Below are 18,104 nucleotides of genomic sequence, written 5' to 3'. Positions count from 1 at the left end.
AGCAAAATAAAATATTTTATGGATGGTTTTTTATGATGCAAAATCACTGGGCATAGCTCCTCCAAGGTATCACCTATCTACCTAATTTAAACCAAATCAGTCCAGCCGTTTTGCGTGAAAGAATAACAAACATACCTACATCCATACATTTTCACAAACTTTCCCATTTAAATATTTATATAATTTGATTTATTAGATACAAACGCCACTAGTAGCGACATCTATTCACTGGCGTGTTAACTGCGATGCTCTCAAGAAGTCTGTTTCATAGATATTCAGCGCGAGCTAGACTGCAGGAAGTTTGGATAAAGCCACGAACTGTTCTCCGCGGTTGTCGTTCAGCAAACAATCTATCTCTATCTTTAATATGAATTAGATTTAATTAAATTAGTACCTATGTTAGGTAGTACTTATGTATATGATCTATTTAATGTCTATGGCTGTAACATACACACGTTTCGATGTACCTCGGTAACCCACAGCGGCCACAGCTGACGCAGAGATGCGACGGCGATGCTGGTTTGTGTTAGAGGCACAATAAAATGAGATATTTACTTTCTTTCGTGTTTATTTCCCAAGTTTAATTTTATACTAGGTACTATTTTTGCCTCCTTTTTCACCTGCGTGCTAAGCTTTATACATATCTTACTCGGGAATAACCTAGCTACCCAATAGTGAAATAATTTGTCATATCGGTTCAGTAGCCTTCAGTTTCCGAGCTTACAGGGTACAAACAAACAAACAAAAACAATATTGTCTCTTTATTATACTAATATAGATTTGTAGGTAAAATAACTAAATAAATAATCGTTTATTTCAGGGGCCCGATTCTCCTAATTTTACTTAAGCGACCTTCGATTGACGTTCGACTCGATTCGACAGAGATCCAATCCCGACTCGATTACGATTGAAGCGTATGTGGCATTCCGCTATGTTTTCTTTGAAATAAACGTTTTTATCCTTTTCTGTCTTTCAATAATGAATCATTTTGTCTGCAAATGATTTACGATTGCAAAATGATTGTACAGCAAATACCGTATAGACCAAAATCATCAAAATAGCAGACCAATCGCACACCAATCAAATGTCAATCGAATACGATAGGTCTTTTATTAGTAGCAAAATGCCCGATATGGTTAAAACTGCTATTACGATCATATTGCGATTCGATTTCTATTAGATTTTGACATTATTAACTTAGGAGAATCGGGGCCCAGATGTCTGACTGCACGTGACATTCAATCACTCGTGTCAGTTCCGATCCCGCTGCTGCCTAGTTGTAATGTCGAACACGCCAGTCGTAGTACTTACTGAACGCTGATTTCGACCAGGGGCCCGATTCTCCTAAGTTAATAATGTCAAAATCGAATAGAAAATGAATCGCAATATGATCGCAATAGCAGTTTTAACCATATCGGGCATTCTGCTACTAATATAAGACCAATCGTATTCCAACGACATTCGATTGGTTTGCGATTGGTCTGCTATTTTGGTGATTTTGCTCTACAATCATATTGCAATCGTAAATCATTTGAAGACAAAATGATATCATTATTGAATGACTGAAGAGTATAAAAACGTTTACGTATTTCAAAGAAAAAATGGCGGAATGCCACATACGCTTCAATCGTAATTGAGTCGGGATTGGATCTCAGTCGAATATGAATCGAACCACTAGGCCGACAAGACAGTGTCAGATAGTGGTATCGCCTAGTGGTCGCATAGCGACTGCTGTGCACGAAGTCTCGGGTTCGATTGCCGGGTTCCACCCGTGCATCAGAGAGCACGTTGATGTGAGCATATCTAGGCGATAGGCGAAATTTTATGAAAGAAGCTCGCTTACTGAATTTAATTAAAATATGAAAGAAGTAATTTTGGTTGATTTTGAATTCCAGTTGAGTTTAGGAATAATTTAACGATAAATATTGAAATTAGATAGGTGTGTGATAAACAAAAATGTGTTGGGTTAGGGAAAATAAGTGATATCATCCAGCTATAACCGACCAATGGTCAAGCTTCCAGCAGCATGTTCATACATAGATGTATTCAATATTTTGTTAATTCGTGTCGCGAACAAACATCAATCTACATATTATAGACCATGACGTACTATTCTATATTAAGATTATCAATTAGACTAGGTTAGCGAGAGGAGCAGTCGCTCAGCGAGCGTCGGGGTCGGGCTCCGGCTCGGCGGACACGCTGCGCACCGAGTGGTCCACGATGCACGGCTTGCACTCCCGCTCGTCGTCGGAGCCCGGCGACTCCTGCTGGCCGGGAGGCTCCTCCTCGTCCAGCAGCCGGTGCAGGAAGGCGAGGCATTCGCGCCGGAACAACCTCTGCTTCTTAGCGGGCAACTCCTGATAGTCGTTGTGGATTCCACGAAAGAAATGGAAGTAGGCAGAGTTCTCGTCGGGGTCGAAGGAGTGCGGGCTGGAGGAGTCGTCCGGACGCAGCTGCGGCTCCCCCGAGCGCGGCGGCGGCGCGGCGTGCGGCGCGCCCGCCAGCGCCAGCCACGGGCTGGACAGCAGCGCCGGCAGCTCCGGCGCCGCCTCCGCCTCGAACAGCGGGAACGAGTAGCGCGATGCCGGCCTCCTGCGACACACCACCCACTCATGTACTATATGTCGCGCAACCGGCACGACCACACACAATATGTTCTTAAAAGAGCTCTTACTTCGCCCCATTTTCCATGAATTGAAAATATTTCGTTGTCCTATACTCAGATTTAGGGCTGCCATCTCGAATTTCGCCAAACCCGGACAAAGATTAAAAAAAACCCGGACATTTGACGTAAATCGCATTTTTTCCCCCGACGGGTACTCTTACACCGAATGAGGTTAGTGTTTTGTATCATAATGCCGATAAATACGGAAATACAGTTAGGTGCTTTCTTACATGAAAAGTGTCCGGGTTTTCCCCGGACGCTTTTTGAAAACCCGCCCGGACGTCCCCCGGACGGGGTCAAAACGAGGACAAATTCGGGGAAACCCGGACGGATGGCAGCCCTACTCAGATTAGATGAAATCATGAAGAGTATTAGTGTGAGTGGAGCCTCAACATGAGATCAGAGCGTAAAGTGAACATCTGTAAGTGGTGAGGCGGTGAGAGAGTAGTGTGTGGCACTCACGTGTCCGTGGCCATGTGCTCGCGCAGGAAGTCCAGCTCGTCGGCCAGGTACCACTTGGAGACGATGCGGCCGCGGCCGGTGCGCACGCCGTACATCTCGTTGCGCAGGTGGCGCGAGTACGAGTTGCGGATGTGCGACCACTTGCGCCGCACCTCCGGCACTGCAACATCACCACCCGAGGCGTCACTTCACATATTATAACAACTTGAACAATCGCAGTCCGTCATTCTCTGCGGGGCATCGGCACATAAGCCTCTTCTCATTCGAGCGTTCGACGCAACGAGCCCGCGCACTCGTACCTGAGACACCGATGCCTTTGCCAATAGCCCACCTGGGACTTGTCATAAAATACTTATCTATATATTATTATGTAAAAAGAGGTAGGTATTCCAACTGCGATTGTTTAAACTTTTTTTTTACCGACTTCCCAAAAAGAAGGAGGTTCTCAATTCGGATGTTTGTATTTCTAGTCTACTAGGTAACCGATCTGATCATTCTTATGATGAATACTTGATGATGATGTTTGTAAGTGTAATCTTCTCAAATTGGTGTCATTCTCATTCGGTCCAGGATCGATTTAGCGCCGTTTACAAAAATACCCACAGATAAGCCATCATGGGCGGGGAGATAACGGCCACAGGCCGTCTGCCTGATGGAATCCTGAACACAAGGCCAGTCAGCACCGGCGCGTACCTTCAATGATTCGTAAACAATGAACATGGTGCTGATACAAACTGAAGTAGGTAGGTGTCTAATTAACAGATTTGGACGAAGAATGAGGTCAATGCGTCCACTTGTGGCAAAATTCAAATATACATACATATACAAAGCCTAGCTACATACTTTATGTCAAACTTGATGCTTATTGCTTTCGCGCGGCTTCACCCGAAATGTTCAAATCGTTCAAGTACTTTCGGAGCCTAGGTATACATGTCAAATTGTCAAATAAACAAACAATGAAATTTTTTCTCTATATAATACTAGTGTAGATGTAGATTGGCTTCATCAGCTGCCACATAAAGCGGATGACATCATTTGAGAACGTCTTTGCCGACCGATTTATCGTGAATTGTCAACAAGATAAGGATGGCATTGTGTCCACACCGTTTATTTTTAGTAAACTACTATTTACAGTTACGTGAAGCTAGTTTAAGTCGATGACATGAAGAGCAGAGCGCAGTTATGCTCAAACAGAATGAGGTGTTCGTACCGGTCCAGCCCATGAGGTCGGCGACCTGCTGCCACAGCTTCTTGACGTGCGCGTAGTAGCTGGCGACGGGCATGTTGTTGCGCGCGTACAGCAGCGGCCGCTCGCGCACCAGCCGGATCATGCGCCGGTCGTCGGCCTGGCTGCAGTCCACCAGCCGGCCCACCTCGCCCGCGCCGCTCTCCTCGCCCCCGCTGTACGTCGCCTTCTTCCGCTTGCCGCTGCCGGCTGACATTGCTAACCGAATACTTCAACGAACCAAACTCGAACCCTTCTACTACTACTACCTAAATATTCCAATTTACCTTTTTACTAACAAACGATGTCCATAACATATTTGAAAACACTAACTTCATAAAATTTGTAGTAAAACTGCAAATGTCGGCGTTATAAATATCTCAATCGAGTAGACGTCACACCGCAACGAGGGCATCGAGCAAACATGTCTGCGTGCACAGCGGCAGACACACGCGCGCACCGGGAAGCAAGCCACGGCGCCTGTCTCGCTCGCACGCGCCTCGATGCCGCGCGTGAGAACAGAGCTCACCGAGAAACACGTGAAAAAGCAAGAGCGCAGACGCTCTCCGCGGCCGCCGCCCGCCGGACATTTTTATAAATTCCACATCGTTGGTTATCGATTCACCTCGGCCGTAGCTCGGACCTCGTTCGTTCCGCTCGCACACTTCAATTTGGAATTTTTATTGTTAAGGGTAGGTGCAGTGATACTGAAACATGGACATTGGTTTCAACCCCATTTATAAGCTACAACAACTGAATTATTTGATGACCGAATATTTAGATCGGTCTATCAAAATCTATTTCACAAAATAACTAACCTAATGTCTGGTATTCACGTAGGTTTCATTCACGATGTCAATTGTCATTTGATTGATGCCGAATTTCTTATCATATCCAGAATTAGTAAAGGGTACGTATCTATCTATGAATGTGAGGTGAATCTGCTACCCCAACATCCACAGAAAGGTACGAACGAAACTACTGATAATAAGTAATAGTCGCCCCTCAGCATGCGGCGCGGCTCCCCTCGCCTCGCGCACCCTGCCTGGGACTGGGAACCCTTTCGACTATAGCTGTTAGCCGAAAGAAAAATTACAATCCAGTGGGGTAGATTTTTTATTTATTTCAGACGAGCTTAGTTTTTGTAATCTTATATCTAATAAATGCATGACAAATCTGACTTACAGAAGCGACCTAACATCAAATCATAAAATATTTACACATGAAGATCTAATGAAATGAACGCATTGACTGTGTGGGATGATGAGTCATTTATCTAGGAGGTTCATTTTATCTAATTCAGTCGAAATTCGCAGAGATCGTAAGAGTAGGCGCCCAGGGGGATACTTAATACCAACAAGCCGATACATAATCGACAATAATACTTAACATAAAAATGTATGATTGAATACGATGATGAAACCCGATTGATGAATGATTTCGGCTTATATTAGTACACTTTCATAGTAGATAGTATAGTAAGTAGTTATTAGAAACAGTGGAGGCTGTCGAGTGCACTGCGCGTCAGTACCGGTGCACACATCGCTATACACTCACTCACAATGTTCGGTTTGTGGCGCTAGTGAGCGCTCACTCGCTGTCGCCCGCGTCGTCCTCGTCGGCCGACGCGTCCTCGTCCTCCGACTGCTCCTTCTTGTGCTTGGTGCGGCTCGCCTTGGCCGGCTTGGCCTTGGCGCCGCCTCGCTTCTGCGCCTTCTTGGGCGTGGGCGCGCCGCCGTTGGCGTTGTAGCACTCGAGGTCCTTCGCGTACTGCTCCTTGGCCTCGGCCGCCTTCTCCTCCCAAGTGCTCTTGTCGTCCATGGAGCGCCAGATCTCGCCAGCCTTCTTGGCCACCTCGGTCACCTTCAGGCCGGGGTGGTCAGCCTTGATCTTCCCGCGCTCGCTATTTAGCCACAGCAAATACGCCGACATCGGCCTTTTCGGTTTTTCCATCATCTCCTATTAGCAAAAAATAAAATTATTAACAAGAATATGTAGGTAAGTACCTTTAGTAAGTGTACTTACATTTTGAATTCTATTTGATGCTAACCTAGAAACCTACACAATAAAGAAGTACACAGAGCCAAAATTCGAAATACACACGATGATGTGCCACTTCACTTATGTAGTCTAGTCGAATAGTGTCGGCGAACTGCGAGTGGAACCACACGCTCGACGCGGCCCGATAGGAAGCGTCAGATTATGTAGCATTATTAGCACAGCCATCAGGTGTCTGTATAGTCGACGCGTTGTTGTGTAAACAATAGTATCTACAGTTAATTTAGGAAACAGCACTTAAGTAATACAATAGATACTTACGTTAACAAAATGTGATACTGCGGCAACAAAAACAAAAACAAAGACGCGTGTACAGGTCGTGTGAGCGCGTCGCGGGGGCCTGCTCGACCGAGGCTCGCGGCGTACTGCGGGCCGGGCCGCCGCGTCGCGTCGCCGCGCCCCGCAGCCACCGCCGCCACTAAACAAGTTTCAACGCTCTCTATTGATTCCGATTCGCCTTCAAAAATGTTTGTTTATATCTCCCCACGACTTTTTTCGCTCGGATTGTAAAGGTACTTATATGTCCATCTGATCGTACAACGGCACAAATAAATCAAAATCAAAGGTTTATATTGCATATAGACCTATTACAGGTGCTTAAGAAACGTCTAGCTAGTTGCGCGGTCCCAAATAGTAGGTTTTATGGAGAAGTTCTTCTGAAGAAACGTCAAGAAACACCATAGAAACCCTTTAAAAAAAAATAGTGTTTACAATATTTTGTGGATCGACTCTGAGAAAGTTAAACAAAGCAAGTTGAACTAGGTACAAAAGGTTGATGAAAAAAAGAGAATCTTCTTGGAATGGAAGAGAAAAGCTAAGAAGGCGGTAGCAGTTGCCAGAGCTAAGGCGCAGGAGAGGTTGTACAACTTCCTGGACAGTCCAAGAAGTCAAAAAGAAGTCTACCGAATTAAGAAAGAGAGAGAGAGACGATCGAGGGAAATAACCCACATAAAATGCATGAAAGATGGGTCTGGCAAAGTTTTATATAAAGATGATGAAATAAAAGAGAGATGGAAGGTTTATTTTGAAAGGCAATAAGCCTTTCAAAAATGAAGAGAATTTTTGGGATGGAATACTTCAAAAGGCACAAGGTAAATAAGGGATTGGTAAGAGAAATTAGCATGGATGTGGTAGAAAGAGCTCTAAGAAGTAATAAAACACGCTCCTTGGGCTTTGATGATATACCAGCTGAAGTATCGAAGGTGTTAAAGAGGGACGGATGTATGTGGCTGACTTTATTCTTCAATAAGTTGCTAAATGAAGAAGTCACCTCGCAAGAATGGTGCCCATCTTCAAAAATATAGGGGATGTGCAAGATTGGGGCAACTATAGAGGGATAAAGCTCATGTCGCATTCTATTAAGGCATGGGAGAAAGTGATAGAGAAAACAGTGCGAGAAGAGAGTGCAAATTACCCAAAACCAATTTGGGTTTATGTCAGGTCGAGGGACAATGGACGCCATCTTCGCACTTCAATTGTGCGAGAAGTACAGACGTGTGCACAGGAATCTGCACATGGTGTTCATTGACCTTGAGAAAGCGTATGATATGCCTCGGGAATTATAAAATTGGGATAAGGGCAAGAGGATGATGGAAGTTGAACTAGGAAGCTGTACGAGAAAATGATGATATAAGTTGATTTTACGAAGTTAATAAAATAAACAAACCAAAAAATAATAATAATAGGATAAGAGCAAATATATTCCCAGACAGCCTGTCAGTCGCAGGGACACATTCGTGCGATGTAGGCTTAATGCCATACTAACATCCTTATTGTCAATATAGTCTTTGATTTTGTATTGAGTAGGTATGCTCTTTTAATAACAGTAGACTTGACGACATTATTGAATTTTTAACACGCTTATATTAGCTTCTTTTGTGATGATGATGATGTCCTCCTAGCCGATTATATTGGCTACGGCGGCTGGTCTCATGTAAGGAGACTAACCAACTACGCAGGACATATTATAGCGCACAAACATTTGGGCAGACACAGGTGCACTCACTATTCCTTTCCTCTCATAGCCGATGGAATGCTAAACCGACACGGCCGGAGAGAGATCAGGGGCTCGATTCTCCTAAGTTAATATTGTCAAAATCGAATAGAAATTGAATCGCAATAGCAGTTTTAACCTTATCGGGCATTCTGCTATGTAATAATATAAGACCAATCGTATTCCAATGACAATCGATTGGTTTGCGATTGGTCTGCTATTTCGGTGATTTTGGTCTATACGGTAGTTTGCTGTACAATCATTTTGCAATTGTAAATCATTTGCAGACAAAATGATTCAATATTGAATGACAGAAAAGGATAAAAACGTTTATTTCAAAGAAGAAATAGCGGAATGCCACATACGCTTCAATCGTAATCGAGTCGGGATTGGATCTCAGTCGAACCGAGTCGAACGTGAATCGTATGTCGCTTAAGTAAAATTAGGAGAACCGGGCCCCAGGTGCAGGACCGACATTCACGGGTGTATCAATCACCAACTTCCAGGCTCCGGACTGCTTTGTGAAAGTTTTTCTAAAACCGAATCGAACCCGAGACCTCATGCTCAGCAGCCGCGCTTTCAACAGCTAGACGTAAGAAAATATTGGAATCTTAATTTGACCCACTTCCCGGTCTTCGATTAGGATGAATTTTGCACACGCCGTGGGTTCTGTTCTGATGACAATATATGACTAAGAAACGTCATTATAAATCCAAGATGATTCCGAAGAGATTCCAAAAGTATCTTCCTATGGAGAAGAACCGGCAAGTGGAGTTTCTCCATGGTTACTCTTTTTAAAACATAAGGTATTACAGTTTGTATGTATTGATACATACGATTATAACATGCGAAGAACACGTAGAATCATAGACAAAAAATATAAGAATAAAATTACAAAATTAAAATGCTACATGGTGTATCTTCGCATGCTATTGTTGTATCAATACTAGGGAATGCAATCCCGATCCCGGGGGATCCCGATCTCGCGAGATCTCGTGTAATTTTTCGGGATCAATCCCGACGCATCATATGACGAGATCCCGTTCGAGATTGACGGGATTGGGCGGCAGTGGTCAGCGACGCAACACACACACGAGCCACCCACGAGCTTAGACAAATTAGAATCTACCATTAAAAAAGAAATGGATTTGCTTGAGTGTGGAGGCACAAGGGGGCGATTTTTGCAGTTTGCATATAATTGCTTCGCCACGCTGTTGCCAACCAGCGTTGAGTCGGAGAGGGCATTCTCAGCAGCGGGGTACATTGCAACGGACTTTAGATGCCGTTTAGCAGATGAAACTATTAATACCCTTTGTTTTTTAAGGAGTCATTCTCAAAATCACTCTTTCCTAATTCCCTTGAAATAAGCTTATTGTTTTGATTACCTAATTTACCTACGTTAATTTCCTTACAACCTGATTATTATTTAGTTGGTAAGATTAAAGAATAAAGGTTTTTATTTTCTTTCGAGTAATATGTTATTTTAATTAACCTCACTATCACAAACACGCAGTTATTAGCCTTTTCAGTCATCTGAATTCATTTTTTTTTTAATTAGACGGGATCCCGAAAATTCCGGGATCCCGCGGGATTGATATTTCTAATCCCGCGGGATCCCGAATTTGCAATCTCGAGTCGGGATTGCATTCCCTAATCAATACTTACAAACTGTAATACCTACTATTTTTAAAAAGAGTAACTATGGAGTTTCTTGCCCATTCTTCTCTATACTTTTGGAATAGGCAACTAAAATCAAGCTTTTTTATATTTTTGTCGTTCATAAGTGCTTGTAAAATCGAATGAAATAAATGATTTGTCTGTGGTGCGTGAGCGTGTGTTGCGCGGCCGACTCTGAGAGCCGCGCCGCATACCAGGGCGCTAGTGGGTACTGTGGGTAGGTACGCACTGCCGGGATCCCCTAACATAACTATCAACAAACAATCAAACAACAAAAAACAAAGGCGTCATCTTTCTGAAATGCATATTCTGTCTTTTATGGATCCATTCGTTTATTTAAAAAAAACATTGTTTTAGTCCCTACTTACTTTTAGGTTCTATTTTACTTATCATAGTTACACACATAAAATAGGTTTTAACATACTAGCAACTATGTAATACAAAACTACGCATCCTTACATAATTACTGTATAAGAATAATAATTTCAGTCAGTTTCCTTAATTAAAGTTACTCCTTTACCTACTAAGTTTACATACGACTGGTGTTCTGTACCTCAAAATAGATATAGATCTACTACCAGTTGCGGAGATTGCGATAATCACAATAACAGGCAGTCAATGCTATTAAATACATATGTTAACTGGTTGACATAGCCACAATCAAACAGCTAGCTCTAACAGCGCTATACAACGAGCTGCCCGCCCAGCTTCACACGGGGCCATTTACTTTTCTCAGAAGTACTTTTTTTTCGACTCGTGCAATTTTCCATGACGACAAGAAGTTTGACGAAAACTACCCCTACCTATTAATATCGGCTTATTATTTACGTAGGTAGTAACATCATACTTAAGTATTTAGTACTTTGTGATATTACATCAAATGCAAAAACAAAAGTTTTTACATCTTTGACACAAATTCTAACATACATACTTAAATCTCAGCAATGGAGTAAAAGATACCTTTCTAAATTCAAAATAACATCCCAGATGTCAAGATAGTTAGCGGATCACTTGGTAGGTATTTGGCGTAATTTAGTTGTTAACTACAAAGTAGCACCTGAAGAGGATATCTTAAGAGAGTCCGTGTGTGCGATGAGGCAGCGCCTGCTCAGGAGGGCTTGCGCTCGTCGTCGCTGGGCTCGCTGCTGGAGGACGAGCCCGGCTCCTGCGCCCACAGGCTGGCGTAGCTCGCCTGCTCCGCCAGCAGCGCCTCCTCCGCCTCGATCACGGCGTTGAACAGGCTCCTCTTTATCTGCGAACACCACCCGGCACACCTCATCTCAGTGTCGCACTTACACGCTTAGTCGCTTAATGCAACAACCCGGCAAACAACATTTTTATTTAAAAGACAATAAAGGTATCTTATGAAAAGTCAAGCCAGTTGCGCGGAGAAGAACCGGCACGAAACTATATGGACAATATTGGACACTCTTTAAAAAAAAACTGATTTTTTATTTATAAATTTTGTTAGATATGTATAGCAAAATGTATGGCATTTTGTTAGTTTGTGAAAATTATGTGTTAGGAAATTAGTTGACCAACAGCTGGGTGTTGCATCATTCTCAGAAGGCGGGTGAAGCCGATGGGAAAGTAGTCGGTAACGTAACAGAATACGTATGGAGTGGACGAGCTCACCTTGATCTGCGTGGGGAAGGGGAAGCGCTTGGTGGACTGACACATGCTGTTGAAGAAGATGTCGAGCGGGTCGGGGTGCGCGGCGGGCGCGGGCTCGGGGCACGCGCGCTTGGCGGCGTGCGCCTTGCACAGGTAGTCCAGCTTGCGGTCGATGACGGTCAGCTGCGAGCTCTTGCGCTTGGCGGCCGACTCCGCCTCCGACTCCGACTCCGAGCTGGACTGCTCGTGGTGCCCGTTCTCCTGCGCCGCGGCGGGCGCGGGGTAGCTGGGCGAGCCCGCCGGCTTCTTTCTGTTGCTCATGTACGGCTGCAGGAACTGCATCAGCCCCATGTACTTCCAGGGGTAATTCTTCTTGGCGGGGTTGGCAGGGTCCTTCGCCAGCATCTCGCTCTGCCGCTTGAGCGCGTCACGGTAGCTATCTCGCAGCTTTTTCCACTTCAACTTCACTTCTTTCACTGCAAAACGTTAAGAAATGAATAGTTATGTTATTGGAACAGACGACCGTATCGGACAGATCGAGATGCGTCGTAGTAAGCCGCGGATGGCACGTCGCAGTGTTTACTGAGCCGACAGATATGTCAACCGACAAAACAACACTAACACGAAGGCAGGAATGCGCCAGGCGCACTTCAGCTGGCAACATTCGAACCTGCTAACTCCCAGTATTTATCATATCGATACCTCCCACGTAAGTTGTTGTATCTTCAAAATTGTAATTTTACACGACGGAGTTTTAAAGATTGACACTCGCGTCAAATAGTCTTGCTTCAATATATTCTTTTCAAATTTTGCATACACATATATTTTAAAGTGCTTTCAATGTTTGCCTACGATTTTTTTGTTTAATAGTTGTAGTTTTTGAGATTTTGTTCATACAACATTCTAGACTGTAGTGTTACCTTACATAAATGTTGTACAGGATACTTACAACCATTTACAGCGGAAAACAATATTTGCATTTAACTGTATGTGCTAAATACTATAGTGTACGTTGATATAAATTTAATATTTTGTGGCAGTATGTGTACTTCCATATAATTAGGGCTTAGTAAAAAACAATTTTTACATAGGATGTTATTTATTATTAAAATAAAAATTATTTTTCTCTAAAGTAACTCTGAAATAGTAACAATTCAACATAATTAAAAAATCTAAAAAAACACTTTCTTCTGAGATCAAATAACAATCAAGGTTCTAGGTTAATTATATTATTAGTAAGATTAATTATTCCAGTCTTTTATTTATTAAAACTTTGATACCTATATTACGTTAAAGTTACTTAAACATAAAAAGAAATAAGGTATCGATGAAATACTGTGTGATACCTTCTGTCACAACAGTCTTTAAACAGTAATAAAAAAAAATTGAAAACGAAGTATTAAAGACCCCGCGGGGCTATATATCCGAATGCTCCATGGAGAGTATACTGTCCCCCATCTCCGGCCTGCCGGAGTGAAGCATGGCGGGGGATAGGTCTCCCGCCTCTTGGCTTGCCTTCATCTTCCGGTCAGAGTGGAGTCGCTAGAGCAGGGTTAGCAGCTCTGCTCGGAGGGTAAGTGCCTCGTGGTAAGTGGCGAGTGGGCCGGTGAAGCTGGACCCACAGGGAGCGCGTGATCTGCGTTTAAAGTCCGCCGAGGTATCCTCACCCTTCAGCCGCTCATGTACCTTTTGCCCTCTTGTTGCGATTTAGCGACTGATTCCCGGGGGCCCAGTAAGTGAGTTGGCGAGTCTCCACCTGCCATTTTTACGTATACAAACATTGTTAACGGCAGGTGCCATAGTTCCCATAGTTATCCCCATTCCCAGTCCATTACATTAGCATCCCATCACAATAGCCCTAGTAGTTTTATTCCATATTCAGCAATAGTTTAGCAAGGAACCGGGGATTGTCTTTGGGTACGTTCTTATAGTGTATACAGGGATAATAGTCGGTTTTGTGTCGCCATTTCATTAAAGTTGTCTCAAAAGGGCTTCAGCGTGTTGGCTTCGGCGCCACGTTCGCCTTCCGAAAATCCGGGACTCTGTAGTCCCGCGGTCGAGTAGAGACATACAAGATAATAATAATACCTATTGCCCTCTTGTTGCGATTTAGCGACTGATTCCCGGGGGCCCAGTAAGTGAGGTGGCGAGTCTCCACCTGCCATTTTTACGTGTATTTATTACATTGTTATCGGCAGGTGCCATAGTTCCCGTAGTTTCCCCATTCCTAGTCCACTAGCATCCCATCATAATAGCCCAAGTAGTTTTCATCCATAGTTAGCAATAGTTTAGCACAGATCCGGGGATTGTCCTTGGGTACATTTATATAGATACAGGGATAATCGTCGGTTTTGTGTCACCATTTCATTAAAGTTGTCTCAAAAGGGCTTCAGCGTGTTGGCTTCGGCCCCACGTTCGCCTCCCAAAAATCCGGGACTCTATAGTCTCGAATTCTGGTAGAGACATACAAAAATAATAAAAAACTTAAGAAACTCTACTACTCCGAATCAGAAATTTCACTCGGAATGCGTTGCTACCACAACTGGCAGACTCCTGAAGAAGTCATGATGTGTAGCTGGGATAAGCCCACTGTTACAAAGATCCATCAAGTTTATAGATTACGGACTATTTGATATTACGGACAGTGGACTATTTGCTTGTGGAGTTGAACAGCTACTTGCATATGTTGGTGATAGTTGAGGTACAATATCCAACACTGATGAATTTTCTTTTTCTATGTAGTACGGGCAGAAGTTATTGTCACAATCATAGTCCAAATGATTAATGCTACAGGTAGGTGAAGGATGAGCTGTTTCAAGAATTACGTCTCAGATTCATTAAAAGTAACTGGCAACGGAGAATCTGTAATAAAATGTAATGGTATCAATTTCATAATTATCTATTGATTACTGAACTAAATTCGGCCCATGATCATCAGAACTTTAAATCAAAACTTTTTAGAGCGTGGTAAAATCATCAAAAGCATCCAGAGCAGAGCGGGAGGGACTGTCAGACTTGTACTGACTAAAATCCACGGTGTCCTTCAATAGCCCTTTACCTATATTGTTGTATGTCATTAAAAAAAGAAATATCTTCGCAACGTAAAATATACTATGTCAACATACAATAATTATTTGTGCATGTAATTCAGACGTAAACTGTTGTATGTATTACTTCACATATAATTTGTTATTATTCAACAACGTAAAGTGTTGTATGTGATTATACAACGCTGATTTGGTATCTTCTAAGCGACGTAAGTTGTTGTAAGTAATCTTTAAAATAGTTTAGGTTGTTGTCGTTATAAAACTACATAATTCTAAAATATCGTTATAAATTATTAATTACGTAAAAATCGACGATCATAGGCGCGCGACCTCCACGCTTTATGAAGTCCGGCGTGAACTGTCGCATGTCATACATACGCGGCGCGAGCGCGCAAAGCACCCCGCGCCCTCGCCCGCGTGAACCGTTGCGGAGGTAGATACAATGTTACACGCCGCCGTTGTAATACATGATACAACTTAATACGTCTGGTAAATATACTTAAAAAATTTTTTTTATTATTTTTTTTACTCTTAACGCATATAGTAGGCAAAAATAGGAGGTTTGGTTTAAAAAACGTAAAACATGCATATTGTGGGTTACAACAACTTACGTGGGAGGTATCGATATAATTGTCTGCACGAACCCGGATAAAAAGTCTACGATAAATAGGCTATCTTACACTGAAATATTTGTTCAAATCGGACCAGTAGGGACCTGAGATGTGTGTGATTCAAACAAACAAACTCTCCAGCTTTATAATATTATATAAGGGTATAATTTAGGCGATCACCAAAAATATTTTTAAGACTCTAAGCTGAGGCACCAAATAAAATAAACAACTCCAAAAAAAATAAATTGACTTTATTAAAAGGGCACTAAAGTATATAATATTATGATCCAAAAAAAATAAAATAACATCAGAAAAATCGCAAATCTCGCACAAATATTATTTTTGGTTCCCAAAATGGATTAATGGTCACCAAATTCTATCCAACTAAAAGATTAATATTACTACCAAAATCAAAGTTAGTGACGAAAACGAATCGCTGCAAAACCGACTCCACGTAGTCTTGTCTGCCCTACCCCTAGAGTGCAATTCAAATCCGCGTAGGTGCGGAGGGGCGAGGCGGCCTGCGAGCTGAGGCGCAGGTAGTTTTTAAGGCTCGCCCCCGCGGCTGAGGCTGGACGGCGGAGCCGGCCAGCAAGCCGAAGCTGCGGTGGTGAGCGTGAAAACCATCTGCGACGATAAGCTCGCATGGGACCGCCGGAGCCCCGCAGTGCCGGAGCCGTGACAGAAGCCATGCTTGCTGCATGTTTCGTGCTTACATTTTACTACTGAGTTACACACAAATTCATATAACAATAAATAAGCGACGTACGTTTGGGAACCCCAGTATATTAATTGGTATTTGGGAAATATTCTAGCGATCGTTAGCTTTTTTAGTCTAACAAAAATGACCAAATTAGGAGTCATGGTGTTACATAATTGGTAACATCTAAGTAGTGACAATATATAATATTTGGTCTAAAGTGTATTTTAAAGGCGTCCATATATTTTTTTAGTAGTCAATAATACGAAAAAATGGTTTTACCTAATAATATTTTTGGAAACGTTATTTGGTGACCATTTATCCATTTTGGTAACCGTTTAGAATTTTTTTGGTAGTAAAATAGGTACTTTTTTGGGTGGTGTTTAAACACAAGCCATTATATAAGTGTACTCTTTCACATGACAGTTCTAAAAAGCAAGCAATCGAGGAGCTAGTAAAATTATACTGACTGTCTGCCACGATTTCACCCGCAACAAACTACTTCCAGTATACCTCTACCTACCTACTTGCTCCGACCAAATGTTACTGAAAACTGCGGACTTAGATTGCGAGCAAATAAAATAATGCTTCCTCATTATTGGAGGTATGTAAACTATAGATTGTAGCTATATGTAGCTAGACAAAACAGACCTAACTATTACCTAAGTAAGTACCTACTTACAGATAATAGTAATTTCTAATCTATGAAATTACATACACGGATACCTATTTAATGAGGACCTACCTAACCTATTTAGGTATGTTCCCACCAAAAAGCCTCTACAGACAGTATACGTAAGTACAAGGAAAGTTGATCAATTGCATGGTAGGTAGATCTGTAGTTAGGTAGGTATCTACCTACCTACCGTACCTACCGTAGTAAAAGGAATAACAAACATGACAATGTTTCGCAATAAAAGGCTTAGAGTAGGTATGGAGCAGCAATGGCAGCGAGCGTAGTGCGGCGCGCGGGCTCGCGCCGGGCGCTGTCGCGTGCCCCACTGCGTGCAGTCACGACAGACGCCAGCGCGGCGGGCGGCGCGGGGCGGGGGAGCGTCCTCACCTGACGACAGGTCCGTCTCCTTCATGACCTCGGCCCAGGCGGCGTCCTTCAGCTCCTGGTCGCGGTACTCGATGGCGGTGGTGTTCCACAGGCACGGGTACTTGCGCACCGTCTCGATGAAGTGCTCCATGGCGACGCGGGCTCGGCGCGGGCGGTGCGGCGGCGGCGGCGGGCTCGCGCGCGATACTGAGCCGGCGGGGCAGCTGGCGCGGCGGCCGGCAGCGCGCCGCCCGCTCGCCGAGCCGCGCCCGCTCGCAGCCCCGCACTCACCGCACCGCCCGCCGCCACCGCCGCCGCTCCGCGAGCTGTCACTGCCGACTAGCAGATCTAATGCTTTTCTACATAAACTACTAGCCGTTTCCCCGCAGTTTCAGAGGCTTCCCGTGGCGTGGCAACTACTGCTCATACCGGGATAAAATAGAGCCTTGTTCTCGGGAAGAATGAAGCTTTTCAAAAAGTAAAAAACTATATTAAGGCGACGAATTGGTCAACAATAATTCCATAACCGGCACGCGCATCTAAGGCGCCAAAGGGGTCGGAGCGTCTGAGCGGGGCGAGGATAACAATACGCGCGCTAGCTTATAACTAAAAGTCGTAAGCGACAAAATGGTTTTGTAATCTTATTATTTTGAAATGATAATTTGATAAAAATTCCTTCTACAATTTTAAAGAGTATGTATATACTCAACTACTAAAAAAGTTAAGAGGCTTAAATCGGTCCCGTTTGCCCATAATATGTGAATCTCTTTTTAAAAAGAGGTATGTTTGATATACTTTTCTCTGTTATAAAAGTTACCTAATCATGTTTTGACGTCTAACAAAATAAGGTTTATATCATGAACTTTCAGGTAACCAAGTTTTATTTTGATCCGTTTTGTATTTACTGAGAAAAATTGAGATCCTTGGCGCCAAAAATTCCAATTCGTCCTCTTAAAACAGATTAGAACCATTTTGGTTCGTAGGTAGGGTACCTATAGGTACCTACC

At 43.2% G+C, this 18,104-nt stretch overlaps 3 protein-coding genes across 8 annotated transcripts; all 3 read right to left on the bottom strand.

The window, feature by feature from the left end:
- Positions 1-1,966: 1,966 nt before the first annotated feature.
- LOC124638898 lies at positions 1,967-5,308 on the bottom strand. Of its 2 annotated transcripts, XM_047176039.1 has the most exons (4): positions 4,643-5,308; positions 4,341-4,574; positions 3,131-3,290; positions 1,967-2,595 (listed from the first exon to the last, which is right to left on the bottom strand). In XM_047176039.1, the coding sequence occupies exons 2-4, from the start codon at positions 4,570-4,572 to the stop codon at positions 2,163-2,165; spliced, it is 825 nt and encodes a 274-aa protein (XP_047031995.1). In that variant the 5' UTR covers positions 4,573-4,574; positions 4,643-5,308; the 3' UTR covers positions 1,967-2,162. The 2 variants fall into 2 exon arrangements, with proteins under 2 accessions (XP_047031995.1, XP_047031994.1); XM_047176038.1 differs by having other exon boundaries at positions 4,341-5,308.
- Positions 5,309-5,458: 150 nt separating this feature from the next.
- On the bottom strand, positions 5,459-6,835 carry LOC124638899 (high mobility group protein D-like). Of its 4 annotated transcripts, none has more exons than XM_047176040.1 (2): positions 6,675-6,835; positions 5,459-6,314 (listed from the first exon to the last, which is right to left on the bottom strand). In XM_047176040.1, exon 2 carries the CDS (start codon positions 6,309-6,311, stop codon positions 5,946-5,948), a length of 366 nt encoding a protein of 121 aa, XP_047031996.1. In that variant the 5' UTR covers positions 6,312-6,314; positions 6,675-6,835; the 3' UTR covers positions 5,459-5,945. The 4 variants fall into 4 exon arrangements, with proteins under 4 accessions (XP_047031996.1, XP_047031999.1, XP_047032000.1 ...); XM_047176043.1 differs by lacking the exon at positions 6,675-6,835 and adding an exon at positions 6,381-6,622; XM_047176044.1 differs by lacking the exon at positions 6,675-6,835 and adding an exon at positions 6,406-6,622.
- Positions 6,836-10,375: 3,540 nt separating this feature from the next.
- Positions 10,376-17,349, bottom strand: LOC124639073. Of its 2 annotated transcripts, XR_006985441.1 has the most exons (4): positions 17,119-17,349; positions 11,719-12,173; positions 11,021-11,335; positions 10,376-10,983 (listed from the first exon to the last, which is right to left on the bottom strand). XR_006985441.1 is itself a non-coding variant. In XM_047176297.1 (3 exons), exons 1-3 carry the CDS (start codon positions 17,246-17,248, stop codon positions 11,192-11,194), a joined length of 729 nt encoding a protein of 242 aa, XP_047032253.1. In that variant the 5' UTR covers positions 17,249-17,349; the 3' UTR covers positions 10,376-11,191. The 2 variants fall into 2 exon arrangements, 1 of the variants encoding a protein (XP_047032253.1); XM_047176297.1 differs by having other exon boundaries at positions 10,376-11,335.
- Between the last annotated feature and the right edge of the window lie 755 nt (positions 17,350-18,104).

This window comes from Helicoverpa zea, chromosome 18, assembly GCF_022581195.2.
Source record: "Helicoverpa zea isolate HzStark_Cry1AcR chromosome 18, ilHelZeax1.1, whole genome shotgun sequence".
Taxonomy (NCBI): Eukaryota; Metazoa; Arthropoda; class Insecta; order Lepidoptera; family Noctuidae; genus Helicoverpa; species Helicoverpa zea.
Note: the sequence above shows the minus strand (reverse complement) of the source record. Positions and strands in the feature narration are given on the sequence as shown.

Coding starts and splice junctions, on each gene's coding strand:
- LOC124639073 (XM_047176297.1), bottom strand. CDS start 17,248: ATGGAGCACTTCATCGAGACGGTGCGCAAGTACCCGTGCCTGTGGAAC. Junction 12,174..17,118: donor GGAGACGGACCTGTCGTCAG/GTGAGGACGCTC, acceptor AACGTTTTGCAG/TGAAAGAAGTGAAGTTGAAG. Junction 11,336..11,718: donor CCTTCCCCACGCAGATCAAG/GTGAGCTCGTCC, acceptor TGGTGTTCGCAG/ATAAAGAGGAGCCTGTTCAA.
- LOC124638898 (XM_047176038.1), bottom strand. CDS start 4,572: ATGTCAGCCGGCAGCGGCAAGCGGAAGAAGGCGACGTACAGCGGGGGC. Junction 3,291..4,340: donor CGACCTCATGGGCTGGACCG/GTACGAACACCT, acceptor GTGATGTTGCAG/TGCCGGAGGTGCGGCGCAAG. Junction 2,596..3,130: donor GAGCACATGGCCACGGACAC/GTGAGTGCCACA, acceptor GGTGTGTCGCAG/GAGGCCGGCATCGCGCTACT.
- LOC124638899 (XM_047176040.1), bottom strand. CDS start 6,311: ATGATGGAAAAACCGAAAAGGCCGATGTCGGCGTATTTGCTGTGGCTA.